The 21,519-nt window shown below is 42.9% G+C and overlaps 1 protein-coding gene across 3 annotated transcripts in view; it reads left to right on the forward strand.

Annotated features, from left to right (window-relative positions):
* LOC119490712 (receptor-type tyrosine-protein phosphatase gamma-like) overlaps nt 1-21,519 on the forward strand; it is a 460,745-nt gene that overhangs the window by 94,039 nt on the left and 345,187 nt on the right. For all 3 annotated transcript variants that reach the window (XM_037774207.1, XM_037774205.1, XM_037774206.1), the window contains exon 2: nt 15,617-15,733. In XM_037774207.1, the coding sequence (XP_037630135.1) occupies nt 15,617-15,733 (117 nt within the window). The remainder of the gene's footprint in view (nt 1-15,616; nt 15,734-21,519) is intronic.

Consider the following 21,519-nt stretch of genomic DNA (forward strand, 5'->3'; position numbering starts at 1 on the left):
TTCGGGAAGAATGGTAGGAACCCAGACTGAGCAGTCTATTCATTGACAGAGATGACGACTAAGCTAACTGTTGGGGGGAACGGGGGTGCATGTTTTATGTTAACTCTCTGTTGGTTTTTGCACTGTCATGGACTGTATAATACATTGTGGGGAACATTGAATTTTGCTGTGTTGTGTGTTTATTGCGTGCATTGTGATACTACTGGCTTGTGTGTACATAACTCAAGGGGCTGGTAGACTGTAACGGTCCTTCGTAGGGGTTTGTTGGCTGCATATTTACAATTACATTTTGTCAGACTCTGACTAGCACCCCGGCTTAACAGCCGGTATAGTATACAGAAATGATTCAGTATGGGTAATCGTAATGCTGAGAACTGTGAAAGTGAAGACATCAAATCAAGTGGAAGCGTGAGATTTGTTTTATCTTCTGGTGGCTAACTTATGTTATAAAACATCAGACTGATATTGCTGCGTTAATGACATTACTGAGTCAGAAATGGCTCTTTGCTCCTCCTGTTATTTTTGTACTATGTTTTAGCATTGTTTAGTTTAGCATTATAGCACCTGTTTGTGGTCTCATTCCACTCTGTCAGGTCGATGATGACGTCTTTAAAGCTCCTGACTAAAGAGAATCCTGGGAAATGAAGGGGGGGCTCTGTGCCTTTATGCTCTACTTGTCTCTTGTGGACGCTGTATAGAGCAAACATTTTACAGGCTCACTTTAAACCTGCAGTAGGCAAAATGTTTTCGGCATCATTGGGCAAAAATTCCATAATAACCTTTCAGCATATTGTAATTCAAGTGTTCTGAGAGAAAACTAGACTTCTGCACCTCATCATGGCTCATGAGATGTGTGATAACATTGTTCAATATCGCGATAACGATATGACTTGTAATAAATAAACAAATATAGAAGTGTGCATATTAGCTCTATATTTCCTATGGATTAGAATAAAATGTTGTTTAGAGCAGCAAAGTCACCATATAAACTCAGCAGACATCAGTCAGTCAGCTTTTGTTTTATCTTGTGTAGCCGAGGGTTACGGTGCGCCTTTACTTGATGAAGGTAATAAAATAATAACGTGGAAGCTCAGTAGTCTGCAACAAACGGCAACAACTTTATTACTCCAACCTCGTCACCAACAGCGCATCACCACTTCACTGCTTCCGTTCCACCCTTCACAATAAGCTCCCCGGACACAAACACTGGATCACTGCTGACTAGAGAACTAAAGTCATTCAGAGCCTTCACTTACGCTTCGTCCACACTGGGAAAGTCAGGAGCGCGTGGCGGCTGCGTCGCATGGCAGCTGCGTTTAAACAGAGAAAGGTTAAGAAATGTGTGGTAATTTGTAAATAATAGTAATAATCCACAATTAAACCCCGTTCTATATTCATTCATGGAGCTCTCCAAGTCACTGCATGTTCTACAACACTGTGCTGCACATATTTCAGAATATGAGAGACTGCAGACGTAGCAGATTGAATACCGCTTTTCTACATGTTTACATGCTGAACAGGTGTATCGATAACGTATCTTGGCTTTACACTTGCAAAGTTTTATTGCAGTTACCACGGTAATGAGCATAGTTGTCATCAACTCGACTTCACTGCGACCTCTCTGATCAGCTGTTCACCGACTTCGCTGTCTGTGTGTGTGTGTGTGTGGAGAGCTCCTCCACTACAAATGTACTTATTTTAAATATACAATCTTTTCCTAAACATAGCCAAGCCGCACAGCCATAGCCACGCAGGCGCACCTATCGCTCGTGTTGCTGGACATTTGTAGGAGAACGCACGGAAAATAACTTTTTGTAAGATATCACATGAACTGTTGTAGGAGGATATAAGATTGAATAATATTATATTAAGACCCAAATGAAAAGGCTTTTTACAGAACTCTTGGTAGGAATATAGAGATACTGGAAGAAAAATACACTATAACATGCAGGCAGCAGATGGTTACACCCACTTAGACCTGGTGTGGGACTGATATGACCTTCACCGCACAGGAAAAACAATCACTTACTGCTATCACAGCGGCATACACTGGGAAATACAAAACAAAAAAAACCTGGGGTTGGGTGGGCGTAGGCGTAGGCATAGGTGTAGGTGGAGGTGGAGGTGGGTGGGGACAGGGGGACAGCCGCCACTGGGACAGGACAATAGAGGAGTGCATTAACAGCTTCTGTCTCATGTCCCAGCAGAGGTGTCAGCTTCGTGGCATTGTGTTTAGCCCCCTGGCAGCGTGACCTTGTCTCGCTGAACAGTGGCTATTAATTAGCCAAGCATATGTGTGTGCGTGTAGGTGTGTGTGTGTGTGTGTGTGTGTGCATGTGTGTATGCGCTGGGTAATAGGTGGGTGGCTGGAGGGGAGGAGGGTGTGAGTGGCATCCGCTGGCGCAGCCCAGCCAGCCAGCCAGCCTGCCTGCCTGCCTGGCTGTCTATAAACGATCAATGAGCTGGAGGAAGGTGAGGAGGAAGGGCGGGTGGAGGAGGAAGGGCGGGAGCGGCAGAAGGTGCATTGGAGGCGAGGTGTGTCTGCAAGGGCATCGTCCATGACATTAAAGAGCTCTTTGAGCTATATGCCGTGGCCACGCTTCCTCTGTCTCCCCTATCCTCCTTGCATGGCGTTGCCTCCCAGTGTTTCTGCTTCACAGATGATGATGTGCCTAGTTGGTGCTGTGGGTGTGTGTGTGTGTGTGAGTGTGTGTGTGTGTGTGCGTGATACTGTCTTTTCTCTGCCCTTGGCCGAGGCTCCAGAAAACATGAAGTCATGCTGGGCAGACTCCACGAGCGAGTGATTTCTCTCCGCTTTGCTCTGATCGACGTCCAGCCAGCCACAAAAGCCTGCCATCCCTTTCCGCTGCACCCCCCACCCCCCAATCACCCTCTTCATCCTCCTCCTCATCTTCCTCCTCCTTGTTCCCCCTCACCACAGCCTCCGCTTTCACTCCCTTCCCAACCACCCACGCTCACAACTCTTTCTTTCTGCCTTGTACCTTCCTTAACCTTTCATAACCTCAACTTTATTTTTTCTGTCTCTCTTATCTGAACCCGAATCCTTCTCTGTTGCCGTTGTTTTGCCTTGCAGAGCCTTTTAAGTTGTGTTAATCTTACTCTACCTCCATCCATCCAAAACTTTAGTCCAGAAACTGATTTTGATCGAAAACCCACCATCTAACTGGATATCAAGAATCTATCTATCTATCTATCTATCTATCTATCTATCTATCTATCTCCATGATCCTCTGACCTTCCTCTAGTGCCATAACTAATACAAATGTCTTGTAATATAAGAAATATCCAATTATTACAATCAGAACTGAACACATTCACGCTCCTCACAGGATGACCCAGGATGGTCATTTTATTGACCCCTGTGACCTCCTCCTGTGCGTCATATGCACTACAACAGAATAGAAAAAAATCTTCCATATGTTATTTTTTTCTGTTCATACTTTCTATGGAGCAGGCAGCTGTCATTAATATCAAGATACTGTACCAGAAGGGAAGAGCAGTCAAAGTTTCTACTCATATCCTTACATGTTAATCAGTAATAATAATCGAATAATATAATACTGGCAAGGGCCATTTGTTTGCCTGTTGAGTATTTTTTACTTTTGAATCTGTTTGCTTGTAATACTTTAACTCTTTTATTTTAACGACATTTTGAATATAAGGACTTTTTACTTGTACATTGTTGTATTGCTACTTTTACTTAAATAAAGGATGCGATTACTTTGTGAGAACGAGCGCGGTGTGTGAGTGAAGGCAGGCAGGTAGAGGAGCAGAGACTCCGGCTCTGGAGACCAAAGCTACGGTCTCCCCTGTGTCTTCTGACCGCGGTGGAGAGGCTGAAGCAGGAAGGGTTGACATTGTTTAACAGACGGGCTTCACTAGATAGAACTTTGCGGTTTTGGTGCTTCCGAGTAGTTTGTGTTGGAGTCTGAGTCTGAACAGCGTAGGGACACCGACCCGCAATGATTTATACGTGTTAGGACTTACAAACAGTACCTTTTAATATGATCATCATCTCTGACTTTCAGTGGAATTGCATTTTGATTATACAATATTATTGTTTTACAAAATGATGTTGTCCAACTGATGACTCAGCAAATTGTAATCAAAAAAATCATCTCCTTTTCTCAGAGCTGCTGGCAGAGCTTTAGACTTAACATTTAGTTTCATTCCAGACTCCATCATCCTCACACCCTCATATCTATGTGGTTAGCCACCAGCAGGCTGCAGGACAACCATTATCCTCCCCCCCCACACACACCTCCCTGCCAGCCTGCTGTAGCACGACAGCTGGTATGATAAAGCAGCACACCTCGTCCAGAGAGCAGCTCCACTCCGGAGGTGGAGTTAAGGCTAGCATCAGCGTATGTGTGTGTGTGTGTGTGTGTGTGTGTGTGTGTGTGTGGTGGATGTCCTTCAGCACTAAGAGCATTGGAGGGAGATGTAAAGAATGCTAATGAAGTGAATCACCAGAGTAAGGACTGACTTGGCTAGCCCTGGCATACATACACTGTATTTCTGTGTGTGTGTGTGTGTGTGTGTGTGTGTGTGTGTGTGTGTGTGTGCGTCTGCTTTCCCATGCATTTGAACACCCTGATGTTCGCTCTCTCTCAAGTCAAGTGAAGAGAGAGCAAGTGAGAAGTGGGCGAGCCAAGGTTAAGCACAGGAACACAGTGACGGGCTGTGCATTTTAATTAAGGCTTGAGCAAACACTCTGCAATTCCCCTAAATGGCCTCCCGTGATGGATGACAGGAACCGGTGTTTTCGCTTTTTCTTCTCAAGAGGAACTTTTGTGCGAGCGGCAGTGTGTTCGGACACAAAGGGCCGGGCCAGCCAAAGTCCCTCGCTCCTTTAAGCTTTATTGACTCCTGGCACTACATGCCGAGGGAGAGTGTTGGAGAGAAGATGAGTTACCTTGGTACACATCTCCAATCCATCTGCTATGCACTTTCAAAGTGTGTGTGTGTGTGTGTGTGTGTGTGTGTGTGTGTGTGCGTGCGCGTGTGTGCGTGTGGATGTGTGGATGTGTGGATGTGTGGATGTGTGTTTGTATTCTGTGTCAGTATAACAAGAATCTGTCTACCAAAAGTCCACCACTGTACACCGGCACCGGCAAGATTTCACATTTCAACAATATTGTTTGTAAACTCCGCTGGACCCACAGCCGCTCCGACGTTACTCACTTCTGATTGTTCAAACGGACCAAACTTTTTTCAAAAATTCTTGTGGACATCCCAACTTTCAAAATATGTTGATGATATGACGGAAAAGGTGCAGCCATAAAAAAAATATGATGTCTTAGAATAGAATATTTCAGACGGGCTGTCGGAAAACACTTCATTGTTCACTCCACTTGCCAACAGTTTGACACAATAATAGATTATTACTACAGATTATATGCTATTGTTCATATACCGTAGCTGCTCATAACTACAGTCTGAACAATAGACGCTGTATTTTTCACTTAAGGGCGCTAGTACATATATTTTTTACACACAGAATGTATACACTGAATTGTGGAATATACCTAAGCATCCACAGTAAATAATATTATCTGTTATATCATTGGATCATTATCTCCGGTGCATTTAATTATATGTGAGCAGGATTTTAACGTTGTAGCTGGTCAGGTGGAGCTACTATTAATGACTTTATATTCTCTTGGGTAGTTTCATTCATAACAGTGCATCACATTTTAGAAAAGGTCAAATGTTACGTATGTTAAAGGTCCCATATTGTAAAAAGGTAGATTTTCATGTATTTTATATCATAAAGCAGGTTTAAGTGATATATAAATACTGTGAAAGTATCAAAACACTCAATCCACAGATAAATACACACAGCACGTATTCAGTGTTTTTGAAACAAACCGTTAGGATTTCTGTCCATTTGTGATGTCACAAATCCACAACATTTAGACCATTTCACAGTTTTAAACGTAAACATGCTAAATATGTCCCAGTTTATTTCCTGTTGCAGTGGATGTAAATAACATCAGCTGACAGGATGTAAACATGGACCCAAGCTGTTTCCTTGCAACGCAATTCCATTGAAATGAGCTAAATCGGAGCATTTCAGACAGAGCGTGAATGCAGGTATATTTAGACAGACAGTATGAGAAAAATATTGAGTTTTTTGAACATTAAAGCATGTAAACATGTTCTCGTAGAAACCCAAAATACAAACATGAACCGGAAAATTAGCACGATGTGTCCCCTTTAAGTTGTAATCGGCAAGTAGCTGTAAAGTGTAGTGGAATATAAAGTACAATATGTCCCTCAGAAATGCACTGGGAGTCGTATCAAGAAGCATTTTTTTGTTGTAAAAGATCATTGATTTCTTTTTTCTATGAGCAGATAGCTTGAGAGGGGGGAAAAAAACATGTTTTTTTCTCTCTCCATGCCTTTATAAGGACATTTCCCTTTAATGTGGTACAATGAGAACACTCCGTAGTGCTGTAAAGTGCTGGGCGACAGCTGAGTCTGACCAGTGGCTCCCTTGACTTCTCAGGGGACTTGTAGTGGCAGCAATAAGCCCACAACCTGTGCACTGCAGCGGGATGCTGCACAGCTCAACGAGCCACTGTGGTGGCGTTAGAGGAAGAGCATTTTAATATGTTTGATGAAGGAAAATAAAACGGGGGTACTGCCTGTGTGAATGCTAGGGCTGGGTATGGAGCCTCAATATAGTTTTACTACTGAATGAATAGTGCCCATAACAGCAGGCATTAAAAAAAAGTGCCAGGTGCTGAAGGTCGTCACTGAATGCTATAGGTAACAAATCATGCTAGGTAACAAATCATGCTAACTTGTTTCTTTAATCAGATATTTGATCTCATTTTAAATTAATTTGTTCACGCTGTGCTGCATTTTATTGAAACTAACTGCTTGTTTCTGCTAAAAGCATCAATCCCTGGTAGATTAAAGAAATTGAACTTGTTGAGCCCCTGGTATTGTGTCCAGAAGTGCCCATAAACTCTCAACATGTCAGCCAGCTCAGAGCTGAAGAGACACCAAGACTTACAGGCTGTACCGAGTTTCAAAACATCAACAGTTAACAGAGAAGTGAAGCATTAAGGGGGACATATCATGGAAAATAGGTAGGCCTATATTCAGACAGACAGGATGAGAAACAGAATGTGTTTTTGAACATTAAAGGGCCCATATTGTGCACATTTTCAGGATCATACTTGTATTTTGTGTTTCTACCAGAACATGTTTACATGCTGTAATGTTCAAAAAACTCTTTATTTTCCTCATACTGTCGGCCTGAATATGCCTGTATTTACCCTTTGTCTGAAACGCTCCGTTTTAGCGCATTTTGACGGAATTGCGACGGAATTGCAACAGAATTGCGTTGCTAGGAAACAGCTTGGGTCCATTAGTACTTTCTGTCAGCTGATGACATTCACATACACTGCGACACATTTAGAATGTTTACGTTTAAATCTGTGTAAAGGGTCTAAATATTGTACATTTGTGACATCACAAATGTACAGAAATCCTGACAGCTTGTTTCAAATGCAGAGTTTCTGAATACGGGCTGTGTGTATTTCCCTGCGGATTGAGTGTTTCAATACTTTCACAGTATTTATATAGCACTTAAGCCTGCTTTATAATAAAAAAAAACATGAAAATCTCACTTTTTTTATAATATGAGACCTTTAAAGCATGTAAACATGTTCTAGTAGAAACCCAAAATACAAGCATGAGCCTGATATGTCTGTATAGTTCTGATATTGGTGCTGAACATTACAGTAGTGTGTCAGTGTTTAGAACACACACATTGCTGCAAACCTTAATTGGCCACTGTATGGCATTTTAGCACAAATATGGTACATACATTTCCATATATATACTGTATGGCTTGACTGTTTTATCTTCCTCTCTGTGCTGTGCGGTGATGCAGATGAGCTCTGACAGAGAAGAGGCTTTAGTCCGAGAGCGTAGAGGGGCAGTGGAGGGAGGAGAGGGATGGATGGAAAGAAAAATGAAGTTTCTCTGTGGGCCTATACTGCATTAGTTTATGAAGAGAAGTGTGTGTGTGTGTGTGTGTGTATGTGTGTGTGTGTGTGTGTGTGTGTGTGTGTGTGTGTGTGTGTGTGTGCGTGCGTGCGTGTGTTTGATGACATGTTTGTAGAAGCATGGCTCTGAATTACTTTTATTCCCAGGTCTCTTGGACCTTGGGAAAGGCACGTCCCCATTTGTCACGTTCTTGTCAAAAGTCCTGATATTGTCTATAAACATGTATGTGTGTGTGTGTGTGTTTGATGACATGTTTGATGTCGCCATGAATAAAGATCACAACAAAGCATTTTTTTATAATAAGAAAACATTCTCTGTACAAGAAAATTGTACTTGGTGGCAGCAGGTCTGTTGAAAAGCTACTAGGGAAGTAGTGCGCTAAGCTACCAGTAAACGCTACGTGAAGATTTACTACATTGAAGCTACCTGCCAGGAAATTTAGATAGACGAGCTACAGCAACATGGCAGAAGTAAATTACTGCATCAAAGCTATTTATTATTATTTGAGTTAAACAGGTCGTAATTTTGCCTCTCTAATATCTATTTTATATTGCTGTGAAAACATCTCCTTCAAACAACTGGATTTATTCAAGTTTCTCACCAAAAACTACATTTTACAAGATTACATTTGAATGCATCATGATAACATTAGAATTTATCTTTGCCCAATTTGTTTCTACTGAATAGATCTTGAACACTTCATAATGTAACTCAATGCAACTTCTATTAATGTTAGCTGTTAGCTTTGTTATTTAGCCAAACAGGACTGTGTTGCCCACCGGTATGTTTTGTTTTAGTCGCGTGTCCCGCGCCTGGGAGTTCACGGGAGGTGATTTGGAAAATATAGCTTGTGTGGAGGCTACCTCACTACTTGATCCATAAAAGAGCTATACCGAAAAGCTATTTGAATCAGAAAGCAGCGACGCTACTGAGAAATGTCGCTAAGTGCAGCGCTGTTATACGGACCAACACTGGGATTGTATATCAGGACAACTAAAACATGTTTCCATCTAACAGTTTAGTTATCATTCTAAATATGAACTGCTAGTGACCATAGCAACGGTGCTGCAGCTTCCTGTCACATTACCATAAACTAACTTTACCATGTTTCAACCACAAATAGTTGGCGTAAAGACTCACATCATGCACAAGGTCCACTCTGGATCACACAGTGGACTAAAATATAGTTTTTGTCGTCGTGCAGCATTGCAGACGGGATCGTCATCGGCATTTAGACACTAAGTAGGATTCTTGTCTACTCTGAAGCTCTCTCGGAGATCATTTTCTGCTTTGGTTAGACAAAGTGACATGCAAGATGTGTTATTGTTCCTTATAGGACAGCTTGTTCATGTCATTGTCTTTATCCGTGTCGTCTTTTTGATCCACGTCTCCTCTTAAAGTGATTCTATCTATCGAACTATTAATGATAAAAGCTTGTCCTTATCATGAGCGAGCTTTCTTCTTTTGACGGTATAGATCTCGTAGTTATAATGTTCAAACCTTCCTGTCATAACAGCAGCTCTGCCTTCCTCTAGTTCTCCTCTTTTTAGAGCTCAGAAGTTAGTGAGACTGACAGCAATGTGAAAAAGCCTGAAAAATTCCAACGCTCTCCTCAGCGCTTCCTCTCTTTGTTTTACCAGAGCTTATTCATTCTCTGTGGGGATGAGCACCAGCTAAATGCCTATAATGTTAATATTTATACACACGTACAGTAGAGTCCCGAGCATTGTCTTTATTTCTGTGGTGAAAATGTTCCCCATGACACCATCCCCCCGTCTCTTCGTCTTCCCATTCTCCTATTCTTCCCCCTCAGCCCAACAGTAGGCCTCTGTTCATCTCTTTTCCTCTCATCCTCTGCCGCTGCCTGGTTGCCATGCAGCGGGCTGTCCATCAGTGACCCGGTAACTGTTGCTAGGAGAGGGCTGCAATTTTTATCGTTTGTGCTTAATTCTCCTCCTATTTATACGCTCTCCTCACTCCCTATTCCTCTCCCTGCGGCTTCTCCTTCACCCTCTCTGTGGCTTTCTTTAAGTCCGTCTCTTAGCTTTTATCCCCATCTCCTCCTCCTCCTCCTCTTCCTCCTCCTTCTCCTCCTCCTGCCATTCTCATCTGTCATTCCTCTGCGTCCTCATCTCCTTCAATGACCCTCACCTCTGTTTTCAATCCGCACGTCGTCTCCTTTCGCCGTCACTGACTTACACATTTGTTATTCTTGTGGTAGAAGCCCGTCGGAGAGAAGAACCAGTCGACTCTTTTGTCAGTCAAAGCACTTTTTTTTCTTTTTTTTTTAGCTGCGTCATTGTTGTCATTGTTGCAGGAGCAACAGCGTGGCAGGCTGTACACGTGAGTCTCAAAATAACCTAACCACAAAACTGAGCGACTGAGATGGAAGTATAGAGAAGGGTGATGGAAACCGAGGACAGTGCGTGGCAGTCTGTCGGCTGCTCCGACCCTCTCAGCTCTGGTGCTGACTATTAGTGGAGTCGGCTGAACTACTTGTGAAACCAGACACTGTGGTACAACCTCCACTATACTGCCCTCCGGGGTGTGTGTGAGTGTTTGGCTGACTTTAAAACTCAACTATGACCAGGACACACACTTCTACTTTGAAATCTGATGTTTTCACATCCCAGATGAAGAACAAAGGCAGTAAAATGTGTTTACAGGTAAAACATGAGACCAATATATGGCTGTTATAGGAGTTTAGTGTGGGGCAGCTGAACTGACACTAGGGGAGTGAATTATATATTTCTCATATTTGTAGGTAAGGTGTTATGGAGAAAAAAAACATTAGTAATAATGTTATATAGTAATAAGTGTTTATAAAACTACAAAATATAGATCGGAAATAGCATGAACCACAGGCACATGAGGAATCAATCTATGAAGGACGACCCCCACCCAAAGAGTAATTAGTTAGTAACTAGCTTGTCCAACACTGGATAGATCGGCTTAAGGCAGAAGTGGACGTAGTCACCGTGAAGTCACCCATTGGTTTGTTGACTATGGTTTTGAAGCATCTTGGCCGTCGCCATCTTGGTTTTGTGGAACCAGAAGAGACACGAGAGGTCGGAGTTAGTTTCAAGTCTTTTTCGTACAACACAATGTTTTTTTAGTAAATTATGGTTTTCGTCTGAGAACTTTAACCCTCTCACGGTGTGTTTTCAGTTCTTTAAAGTTACCTAAGACTGTCTTGTTCAGCGTTCGGTTGTACTTAGCTCCACCCTCTCATTTAACTTCTGGTTCCAAAAAAACCAAGATGGCGACGGCCAAAAACCAAGATGGCGATGGCCGGTCACGGTGACTACATCCACTTCTTATATTCAGTCTATGGATTGAGACCATAAACTCCTGTTTACAATATTTACTGAGGTAATAAATCAATGGTGTCAGATCAGTTTCAACTTCAACAAAGGATAACAAATATCAACGCACCAGGTGCTGGTGGTCTCTCCTTCAACATCGTGGATGTAACCTTCATCTCTTTGTTTGGATTCTTTTGGGGATCTTTACAGACGTACCTGCCCACGTTAGATTGTTTCAACACTTATCTGGGTGAACAAGTCGAACATTTGGGACCACTTCACCAAAGCTAGCTGTCTGACTACTTTCCATGAATCCTTCTGTGTGCATTCATTAACATTAAGACTGATCTGACTCAGGTGAGAAGTAGGCTCATTTTCTCATAGACTTCTATACAATCGGACTTCTTTTTGCAACCGGAGGTGTCGCCCCCTGCTGGCTGTTAGAAAGAATGCAGGTTTAAGGCACTTCAGCACTGGCTTTTACCCTTCTGTTCCAGCAGCCTCCTTAACACAATAGATTTGGATTCATGAGGAGCTTTCAGAGCCTCAACAGGGCTGCTGTTGTTTTTTTATCTTTACTGATATGATGAGTTTCTCAAATTGTACTGGTTAGCTTGGTGTTAGTATTAGCTATTGCATTTATTTATTTACCTAAAGCTAGTGGAAAAGACGTTGGCGAGGAACAGGGGTGGAACTACAGGTACTCTATACAGTATATGTAGTTGGGAACACAGTTTGGGAGTTTTAAAGGGAAGCAAATGAGGTTAGCTTGTGGATGTCCAACTGTTTTGGTTGTTTTTTTAAGAAGATCGTGGTACTGCTGATACTGCTGCAGAGCAATTTGGGAAAGCTGTGGCTGTCATGAAATGATTGAAGGACAATGCACTCAGAGGCTTTAGAGAGGTCAGGTGTGTGTGTGTATGGGAGGAGGGGGGGGGGGGGTTACTGAAGGCAGGAGTGAAAGGCAAATTGAGTGAAAGACAAGAAAGAAAGAGGGAAGGGGAAAAAGAGGAAGATGTGTTAGGCGAGGATGAAGGGGGTTAGGGCGGGGTCTTTGCATAATTACATTTTCTGTTCTGAGCAGTATTGGGAATCAATAATGTAATTCATAGAAAAGCCATGGAGCTGCCTCTCATTGGCATTCACAGACATGAGCCACGCTTACATCCCAAAGAATTAAAACAAAGGGGGGGGGGGGCAGACTTTGAGTTTCCATTACAACATGATTGATGTTTTCAGGTTTGCCTTGTGTCCTGAAGAGACAGCTTGGTGGACTGTCCCTATACTGAATCAGATATCACACACACACAAACACACACACACACACACACACGCACACACACACACACACACATCCCTGTGTTCCCAGAACCACAGCTGGTCATTGTGGGGTCAGATGGGACATGCAGTTCCTACTCCAGATGCTGCCACCGTGTATTTATAGTGGACTAAGGTGAGATTCCCTGCACAGGAAGACGTGACAATGTAAAAAGTGGAACTCAAACACACTTATAAACACACGCCACGCCTTTAAAGGGGACATATCATGCTCATTTTCAGGTTCATACTTGTATTTTGGGTTTCTACTAGAACATGTTTACATGCTTTAATGTTCAAAAAATACATAATTTTTCTCATCCTGTCTGTCTGAATATTCCGTTTTAGCGCATTTCGACAGAATGGCAACGGAATTGCGTTGCTAGGAAACAGCTTGAGTCCATGTTTACATCCTGTCAGCTGATGTCATTCAGATACACCGCAACAGGAAATAAACTGGGACACATTTAGAATGTTTACGTTTAAAACTGTGTAATGGTCTAAATATTGTAGATTTGTGACATCACAAATGGACAGAAATCCTGACGGCTTGTTTCAAACGCACAGTTTCTGAATACGGGCTGTGTGTATTTATCTGTGGATTGAGTGTTTTGATACTTTCACAGTATTTATATATCACTTAAACCTGCTTTATAGTATAAAAGACATGTAAATCTCACTGTTTACTATATGGGACCTTTATGATAATTCAATGTTTTTAAAATTGGACCCTATTTCCCCATGTTTTTGTGTCCAAGTGACTTAAAAACACTTGAAATTGGTCCAGTTTTGAGAGAGAACGCTGCAGATAGCAGCCGCTAAACAGGCTACAATGTAACCCTATATCGTGATAAACAAATGAGTACTCTATTTGGCTGCGATGGCTGCAGGGTACTCAGACTGTATCAAGAGTCATTCGTTGAGACTGGGCAGATTATTAGTAGTCTTCCCCTGAGGGTTTGCCCCCTATACTTTGACTCCCAGGCTCCACACTAAATGTTCTGTGAGTGTAATGCCAATGTTACTAGCAGCAAAATGCTTAGTGTACATATTGCAAGAAAATATAATTGAATATAACTTGAAATATATAAGGTGAACTTGCTTGATGACTCTTGCCAAATAATTCCCTCACTTGAAGTGAAATGTAAAAGAAAGACCTTTGGACTGTGTGTACTGTGTTCTGACTGAGGCCTTTAAGACATGCTATAAATGGAAAGTTAAAGGTGGCATTCAGCGGGTCTAAAAAGAAACTCGTAGCTTCCTTTTAGCATGATTGTTGTCCTGTGTACGATCTTTAAAAGACCAAATCACAGAGCACAGTGGAGCCATTAGGAGAAATGCTGTCAGAAATCCTGTCCTCCACTTTAGAGAAGCCAAGCGTTCCATCTCTGCCTTTTCTTTAGCAGGGATCAAGAAGGTCTCTCAGCCCGAGAGGAGGTTATTTAAAAGTTTCACACATGAAACCAGCCGAGAGCTTCTTCATTTTTTTCCATTTGAACATTCTACTCCCAAATGAAATACACGAGAAATTAAATTCTAAGAAATGCTGCTGTGCTGTAATATGTCTAAGTTTGAAAAGGCATTTCATGTTTTGAAATAGTAAGACATTTACTAAATTCTGACTGGTCTGTGCACCAGCTAAGTATACTAGGTTTGAGTGCAACCTTGTAAACCTGATGAAGGCTGACTTTTGCGATGAGCAGCTTTTATTTTGACTCTTGTATAAAATGGACCTGATAAGGTAACATCCAGTGACGGCTTTTATAGTGTCTACTTGTTACTAAAATCGCCATCTTACCTTAGGGAGCGGGTCTTTTTCACAGAGTCCGCCAAGTTGCATCACCATGTTTCTACAGTACCCCAGAACGGCTTGGGCCGAAGTCGACAACGTTACTTTCTCCCGTCGCCATCGCCGCTCTCTCTCCCTCGCTTCACCACTCACTTCCCTCGTACACACACACTCTAAGCACTGGCTCTGCTCCAAATGACCTACGCTACTCTTACAACAGCTGGCTCTAGAGAGGGCCATTTGCGTTTTCACGTCGGCCGCCGTAGCTCTCCAACACGCTTGGCACATGGGAGAGGCTTCAGTTGGTTACAATCTCCTCACCTCACCGCTAGATACCGCCAGATCCTACACAAATTCCTTACAAATTTGCAATTAATCAAATTACAAAAAGCAGTTAACATATAGTGAACCTGGGACTTTTGGGGCCTCCAGAGGTCTGTGGGTCTTTGGGTCTTGGGGCCCTGTTTTGCAATTTTCGGAATCATTATCTAGACCAAAGGACCAAAGGGCCTTGGGCCACAAGAAAAACAGATTTCATCATCACACTCTCTAAGTGAATGCTCTCATTGATACATAATGCAAAGACATTATGAAAACACCATATTATGTGTCATCTTGCCACCTGCAGAGGATGTACCTAAATTTAGCTACTCAGAGAACGGTCTAAATTAGACACTGTACATGCCATCTTTCATTATTAATGCACAACGTTTACGAAAACGTGTCAAGTCTGTTCTTTAGAATCACACTAATATTAAACTCTAGATAAGAAACGCCAGAGCAGGCCCTCAACAACAACGGACGAAGCTAACGTGTCACTGTATATTCCTTTCTGGTGTTTTTTGTCTGTATTGTCTAATATTGGTAGGTATTTTTATGATGCTGCGAAATCCTTTTTGGTCTGAGGACAGAGGTTGTCCTTAAATGTATGTGAGGTAGCTTGGTCTGTTTTCTAGTTCGTTAAGTTCCACAGTGTAGTTATTCTTTGTTGTTGACCTTAGGGTTCCTACTGTGAATGTTAATACGAGGCAGCTTGCGTGGTAAGGCAGCTAAGGACACAGTTGGCTGTCATCCTGCCCAGTAGGTGTCCAGCCAGGGCTGCAGAGTGCTGCTGCAGCTTATGCTAACCTGCCTGTCCTCGTCTCTTCCTCCCCTGCAGCGCTGACAGGAAGCCAAGCCGAGTCCCAAGCCCCTATCCAAGGCCTAGACAGAGCCACGGTCGACGGGACGCGACTCCGGAGAGCCACCACCGAGGAGACCTACTGGGCCTACTCAGGTGTGTGTGTGTGTGTGTGTGTGTGTGTGTGTGTGTGTGTGTGTGTGTGTGTGTGTGTGTGTGTTTGTGTACTGCTTTCTCTGTGAGAACCAGTCTGAGTCTTTCCAGTGTGGAAATTGTGATGAAAAAACCTGAATCTTTTCAGTACTGGTAAAAAAGCCGGAAAAATGACAAGACAAGCTAGAAGAAATTATATTTTCCATTTTGATATTTGTCTTTTATCCAGAAAGCTGTCAGAAATACGACACATCTAGCAGCTGAAAGGACTACATTTAGGATCAGATTCGATGGTTGAAGTATTTTCAATGGGAAGCTTTTGAAAGGCTCCAAACTCTCCTGAATTTTGAGAGCTACCAAATGCAGTCCCCAGGTCACATTGGGTTACGTAAGGTGCATGCAGCAACACCTATCGTAGAAATGTCTATATGAAGCTGAGGATTTTTTTTTAATGTCCGAAAAATGGGATGTCCCAGGTGTGTAGGTTCAGGTTGTAGGTTTTCTGACTTGGCCAAATTGCCAAAAATGAGCAAAAATTAAAAAACTGCACCAACAGAATACATTTTAGTCAAGAGATTGTCATCAGTTGTGTTAACACAAAAGCAATGGCAGTAATTATATAACCTTTGATAATCAAATGAACTGGGTCTTCATGCGCCCACAAACCATCATCCAAAGGGTAAAGGGACCAGAACAATGTCATAGTTGGCACAGTTATGTGGTCTATACGGTATTTATATATACTTCTAATTAAAGGTAAGTTATTTTTCTATCGTTGGTCGGTGTTTCACCCTGATTGGCTCGGAGTGACCAACGATGAAAGCTCCAATGGCACCACATCCGTCCGTATTTTTTGGCGTTACACACAGGAAGTTTCTCAGGTTTGCTTATCAAGGCAGAGTTTACAAATACCAAGCCATCCCATGTGGGCTGTCATTAGCCCACCAAGTGTGTGGATGCAGTCTCTGTCTCCATTAAGGAACTATAGCATCAGAATATTCTCGTACAGAGATGACAATCTGATATGCTGATGTTCCGCTACGGTGATAAATCTCTTCAGGGATCTTGGGTTCAATATAAACTGGACCAAGAGTCCAGTAGAACCCACGCAATGTACAGTATCCTTGGATGTCAATATAGACAGTGTTTCTCCCTTTTCCGGCAGGGGAAAGTCGTGTCGTTCAGACTATGCCTGCACCTGCTCGGCCTGATGGCGTCAGTGATATCTGCTGTACATTTGAGGCTTCTATGGTTGAGGGATTCATTTGCCGGCATTGCGTTTGGGCCCACGCCATCACCTCAGCTGCAAAGTAAAAATAACAGGGCGTGCATGGTGGCTCTCCGCCATGGGAGGACTGGACGGCTCTTGCGTCAGGTATACTGCTGGGGGCAGTGTCATCCAGGGATAACCATGGCAAAAGATGCGTCCCTATCAAGGTGGGGGGCGACCAGGTTGAGCAGAGCAGTGAATGGGGCACATGGGGCCCGAGGCTGGTTCAGGCTCACATAAACGTCTTGGAGCTTTGGGCAGGGGTTTTTGCACGACAGCATTTTCTGCAATTTCTTCAAGGTCTATTGGCTCTGACTGATTGTCAAACTTCGGATCCAGGAGGAACAATGCGGATTCCGTCCTGGCCGTTGAACAGTGGACCAGCTCTTTACCCTCGCGGGGCTGTTGGAGGGGGTATGGGAGTTTGCCCATCCAGTCTACATGTGTTTTGTGGACTTGGAGACGGCTTACGGCCGTGTCCCCGGGGGAGTCCTGTGGGGGGTACTGCTGGAATATGGGGTACCGGGGATCACTGTCACGAGCCATCCGGTCCTTGTATAAACCAAAGTGAGAGCTGGATCCGTATACTCGGCACAAAGTCAAACACGTTTCCAATGGGTGTTGGCCTCCGCCAGGGTTGTCCCTTGTCGCCGATCCTGTGTGTGATTTTCATGGACAGGATCTCAAGGCGCAGCTGTGGGGAGGAGAGTGTCCGGTTCGGGCACCTCAAAATTGCGTCTCTGCTCTTTGCAGATGATGTGGTTCTATTAGCTTCATCGAACTGTGACCTGCAGCATGCACTGGGGCGGTTTACAGCGGTCCGGCGTCTGCAGTTATGCGGTCGCTATACCGGACCGTTGTGGTAAAGAGGGAGCTGAGCCGGAAGGCAAAGCTCTAGATTTTCCAGTTCATCTACGTTCCAACCCTCACCTATGGTCATGAGCTTTGGGTCGCAACCAAGTTAGCTAAACTTGTTCTTACATCACAGGCTCCGCCGTAGCCTACTCCGTCGATACTGTTGCAGGTGTAAAACGGAAGATAAATTGTTTTGAGTGAAATGACTCGTTTCACTATCAGCATTTGATCGATTCGGTCCGATAACATGGAACATCTAGAAGAGCCTCACGATTGAATCATTTTATCCCCATTCAAGTTAGCATGTAGGGCTAAACCAGAAGTTAGCCGGCTCGGCCAAGTCTCTGGAGTTGACCAACAACAAGTTTTGTATACTGTACATACGTTATCAACCCTCACCTGTGATTGGCTGTGGTTTCAGAGCCTTCAGCGGTCACGCCCCCAGCGTTTCAGGGACCAGAATACTGCTTATATTTTCATGATTTTATATTCTTTGCAATATTTTAAATCATTCAAATTTGACGGGGTGGTTAATAACACATTTTTTCTGTGGTGTGACAAACTCAGAACACATATTTATTTTTGCTTCATCCAGACCTTAAAGCTTGCTAGATTAGGCTTTGCGTTAAACGTTAGAGATTTCCATAAGTGGAAGGTTTCACAGGTACAGTGAGACAACGTCGTGTGATTTAGAGCATGCTGTATGTGTTTTAGAGTTAAGGCAGTTATGTGCCACTGTCCATGCAATATGTTTGCCTTCCTCTTTCTGTCTCTCTCTGTCTCCTTTTTTCATCTTTTCTCTCAGCCGCTCTCCTCGGTGCCCCCTCTAGCCTGGAGGTATCTCCAGGCCCTTTTTTTTTTATTTTACCAGTGCTTCAGAAGAGGAAAAAAAAGCCACTTCCGCTGTCCCTTTAGAGCCTTTAGTTTTTCAGAGGGGCAGCATTAATCTTTCACCATGCAAGCGATGCAAGCCCCAGGCCCCAAATGATCTTTTAGTTTATTTATTTCAATATTTCCGCTCGCTCGTCTAACCCTAATTGGTGGCCCGTCGTGCCTGCGAGAGTGCATGAGCTTGTGGGCAAAAACAGAGCTGGTGACAGTTTCTCTTAGTGTTCCTGCAGCTGAGGCTAAGATCTACCGATGCTCTCCTGCTGTCCCCCCCGCACATGTTTGATCGCAGCTCTTACATAAGATACTGATGTAACGGTGGGGAGGATCCAGGCAAGAGAGGAAAACAATAGAGAGGCAGCAGGCTGACAAACTGGTGGGTATTTTATTTTATTTTTTTGTCATTGTAAGAGCCACTGCTTTATTATTGGCCAGTGTTTCGTAAGGTTAGCACAAGAGCGTACACAAACATAGATGTAGAGAAAAGTTTAACTACAGAATCCCCAGTTCAACCTAAACTTAACAATCACAAGCAGTTATTAGGAGGTGGGCGATACGCTTTGTTGACAGAAAGACGTGGGATGTGACCATTGTCACTCATTGCTACACACACTGTTTCCCATTATAGATGATTTTGAGTGATTTCATCTTCTCTGACACACTCTCTCTCTCCCTCTTGTTCTCTCCCTTCCGATGACTTCTCCAAAGTTTCCTAAACTTCCGTCTGTCCTAATTAGCTTGTTCTAATCGCATCGTCCAGAGTTCTGACAAACTCCAATCAGGACCTCAGTGGGCCACGGCTCTTCTGCCCTCTGCCTGATCAGAATGGGAGATTAGAACCTGGCACAATGCTGACGAACCGAGAGTTATCTGGGGACGACCCCGTACCTCCAGAAGGAGAGACAGAAAGACAAAGAGACAGGAAAAGACAAAGATGTGCACACAGTCAACCTTTGCCTGCGCTTCACTATCACAGCGGGATCACAATTAATCTGTATGTATGCCTCGTATGCCGAGAGGCAACGTTAAGAAAATACAAAACTGAACATCAATGACCATTACAAAAACCTTTATTTAACCTTGTTAAATTACCCAGGAGGCTCTTTGTTAGGGAACATTTGTTACATCCTTAGCCTTCACCCTACTGACTGGGGTCCCTGCAGACCCCAGAGGTTGACTTTTTGTCATATCTCACATATGCTTTATTCTATTATTCCAATTGTTCTTTTCCTTTTTTTTGGCAATCAATTTGTTCCCAATGACTTCATTTTCTGTTTTAAAGTGGCAGTAGGCAGTATATTTTTTGCATCATTGCAAAAATTCCATAATAACCTTTCAGCATATTGTAATTCAAGTGTTCTGAGAGATAACTAGACTTCTGCACCTCCTCATGTCTCTGTTTTCAGGCTTTAAAAAGTCTAGCCCGTGACGGGATACTTTGACCAATCACAGGTCATTTCATTGAGGGAGCGTTCCTATTGGCTGTGCTCCGGACATGTGACCAGAACTTGGCTTTCCTTAGACAGATTTCACAATGGCGGCGGCGTCACAAACTTTCTCATTTTACAGCTAAACAGTACACTACAAGATGATTCTGAAAACATTTGAGGAGAGAAATAGGCATTAACGTAACATAATAATGATTCATATTTGATCAGCGCTGCCTAGTTTGACCGTTTGATCGGAGTTCACAAATGATTGACAGCCGGCTCTCATAGACGTCAGTTGGACAGCGGACTTCAGATCAGCTCTTACTGCTTGTTTTCCTCCGGTCTGTGAAATCTTGCAGATGCCGTTAGGAGCACCGGAGGACACAGAGGCACCTGTTTCATGTACTACTGTCACGATATAGAGACCGGTTTTATAGAAATAACTTTTTTTAATCATATTTGCTCCAACCTCGCCTACTTCAGCTTTAATTATTTTTTAATTTATTTATTTTTTAAATACAAACGGAACCCATAAGCACCCAATTCTGCCTATGCAGTTTTAATAGATGGATCTATCATTATTACTATATTGTGAAGATCTGGGTACCTTATTACTCATCAGTTGAGCCATTTTGGCTTCATGTGCCACTGAGCAACTCTCATAGGAATGAACGGCAGCCTCCACCGCTGTATCCAGTTCTCTTACATACATCCATGGGGCACTCTGTCAGTCATGTTGAAGGAGATGGACAGACATACAAAAATGAAAAATCTAAATTTGAATTAAATTTATTCAAACTTTAATTTGAGACCAATGTTTCTATCTACAGTTTGGGGAAATGCATCTGTTTGCTTTCTTACTGAGAGTGAGATGAGTAGATGATCGATCAGAGCTGGAGTCAGGAAATGGTTAGCCTATAGCATAAAGACTGGAGGCAGTTAGCCTGGCTCTGTTCAAAAAACATGTAAAAATCATGATTATTTCCCAAATGTTGAATTATTCCTTTACAAGAAACTCTGAAATGGAGATGTACGGTGGGGAAAAATACTCCCATAACCATAATGTTACACAGAAAATAATGAACTATCCAAAAACCAATTAGAATCATGCTCTGTAGATGACTTGAATAGCGCCCAATAATTATTTTATTTTGTCAACTGACAAGAGCACACTATGTGATGTCCAACTGTACATAGAACTGACTGAGAGAAAATAATGACAAGTGAATTGTTTGTCTTTAGAAGATGGTTCTGTAGGTCACTGTGAACATTAAATGTCACAAACTCTAGGCTTGACCTGTCAGCATGATAGTAGTATACAAATTACTAATTCATATTCATGTAAT

This window comes from Sebastes umbrosus, chromosome 1, assembly GCF_015220745.1.
Source record: "Sebastes umbrosus isolate fSebUmb1 chromosome 1, fSebUmb1.pri, whole genome shotgun sequence".
Classification (NCBI taxonomy): Eukaryota; Metazoa; Chordata; class Actinopteri; order Perciformes; family Sebastidae; genus Sebastes; species Sebastes umbrosus.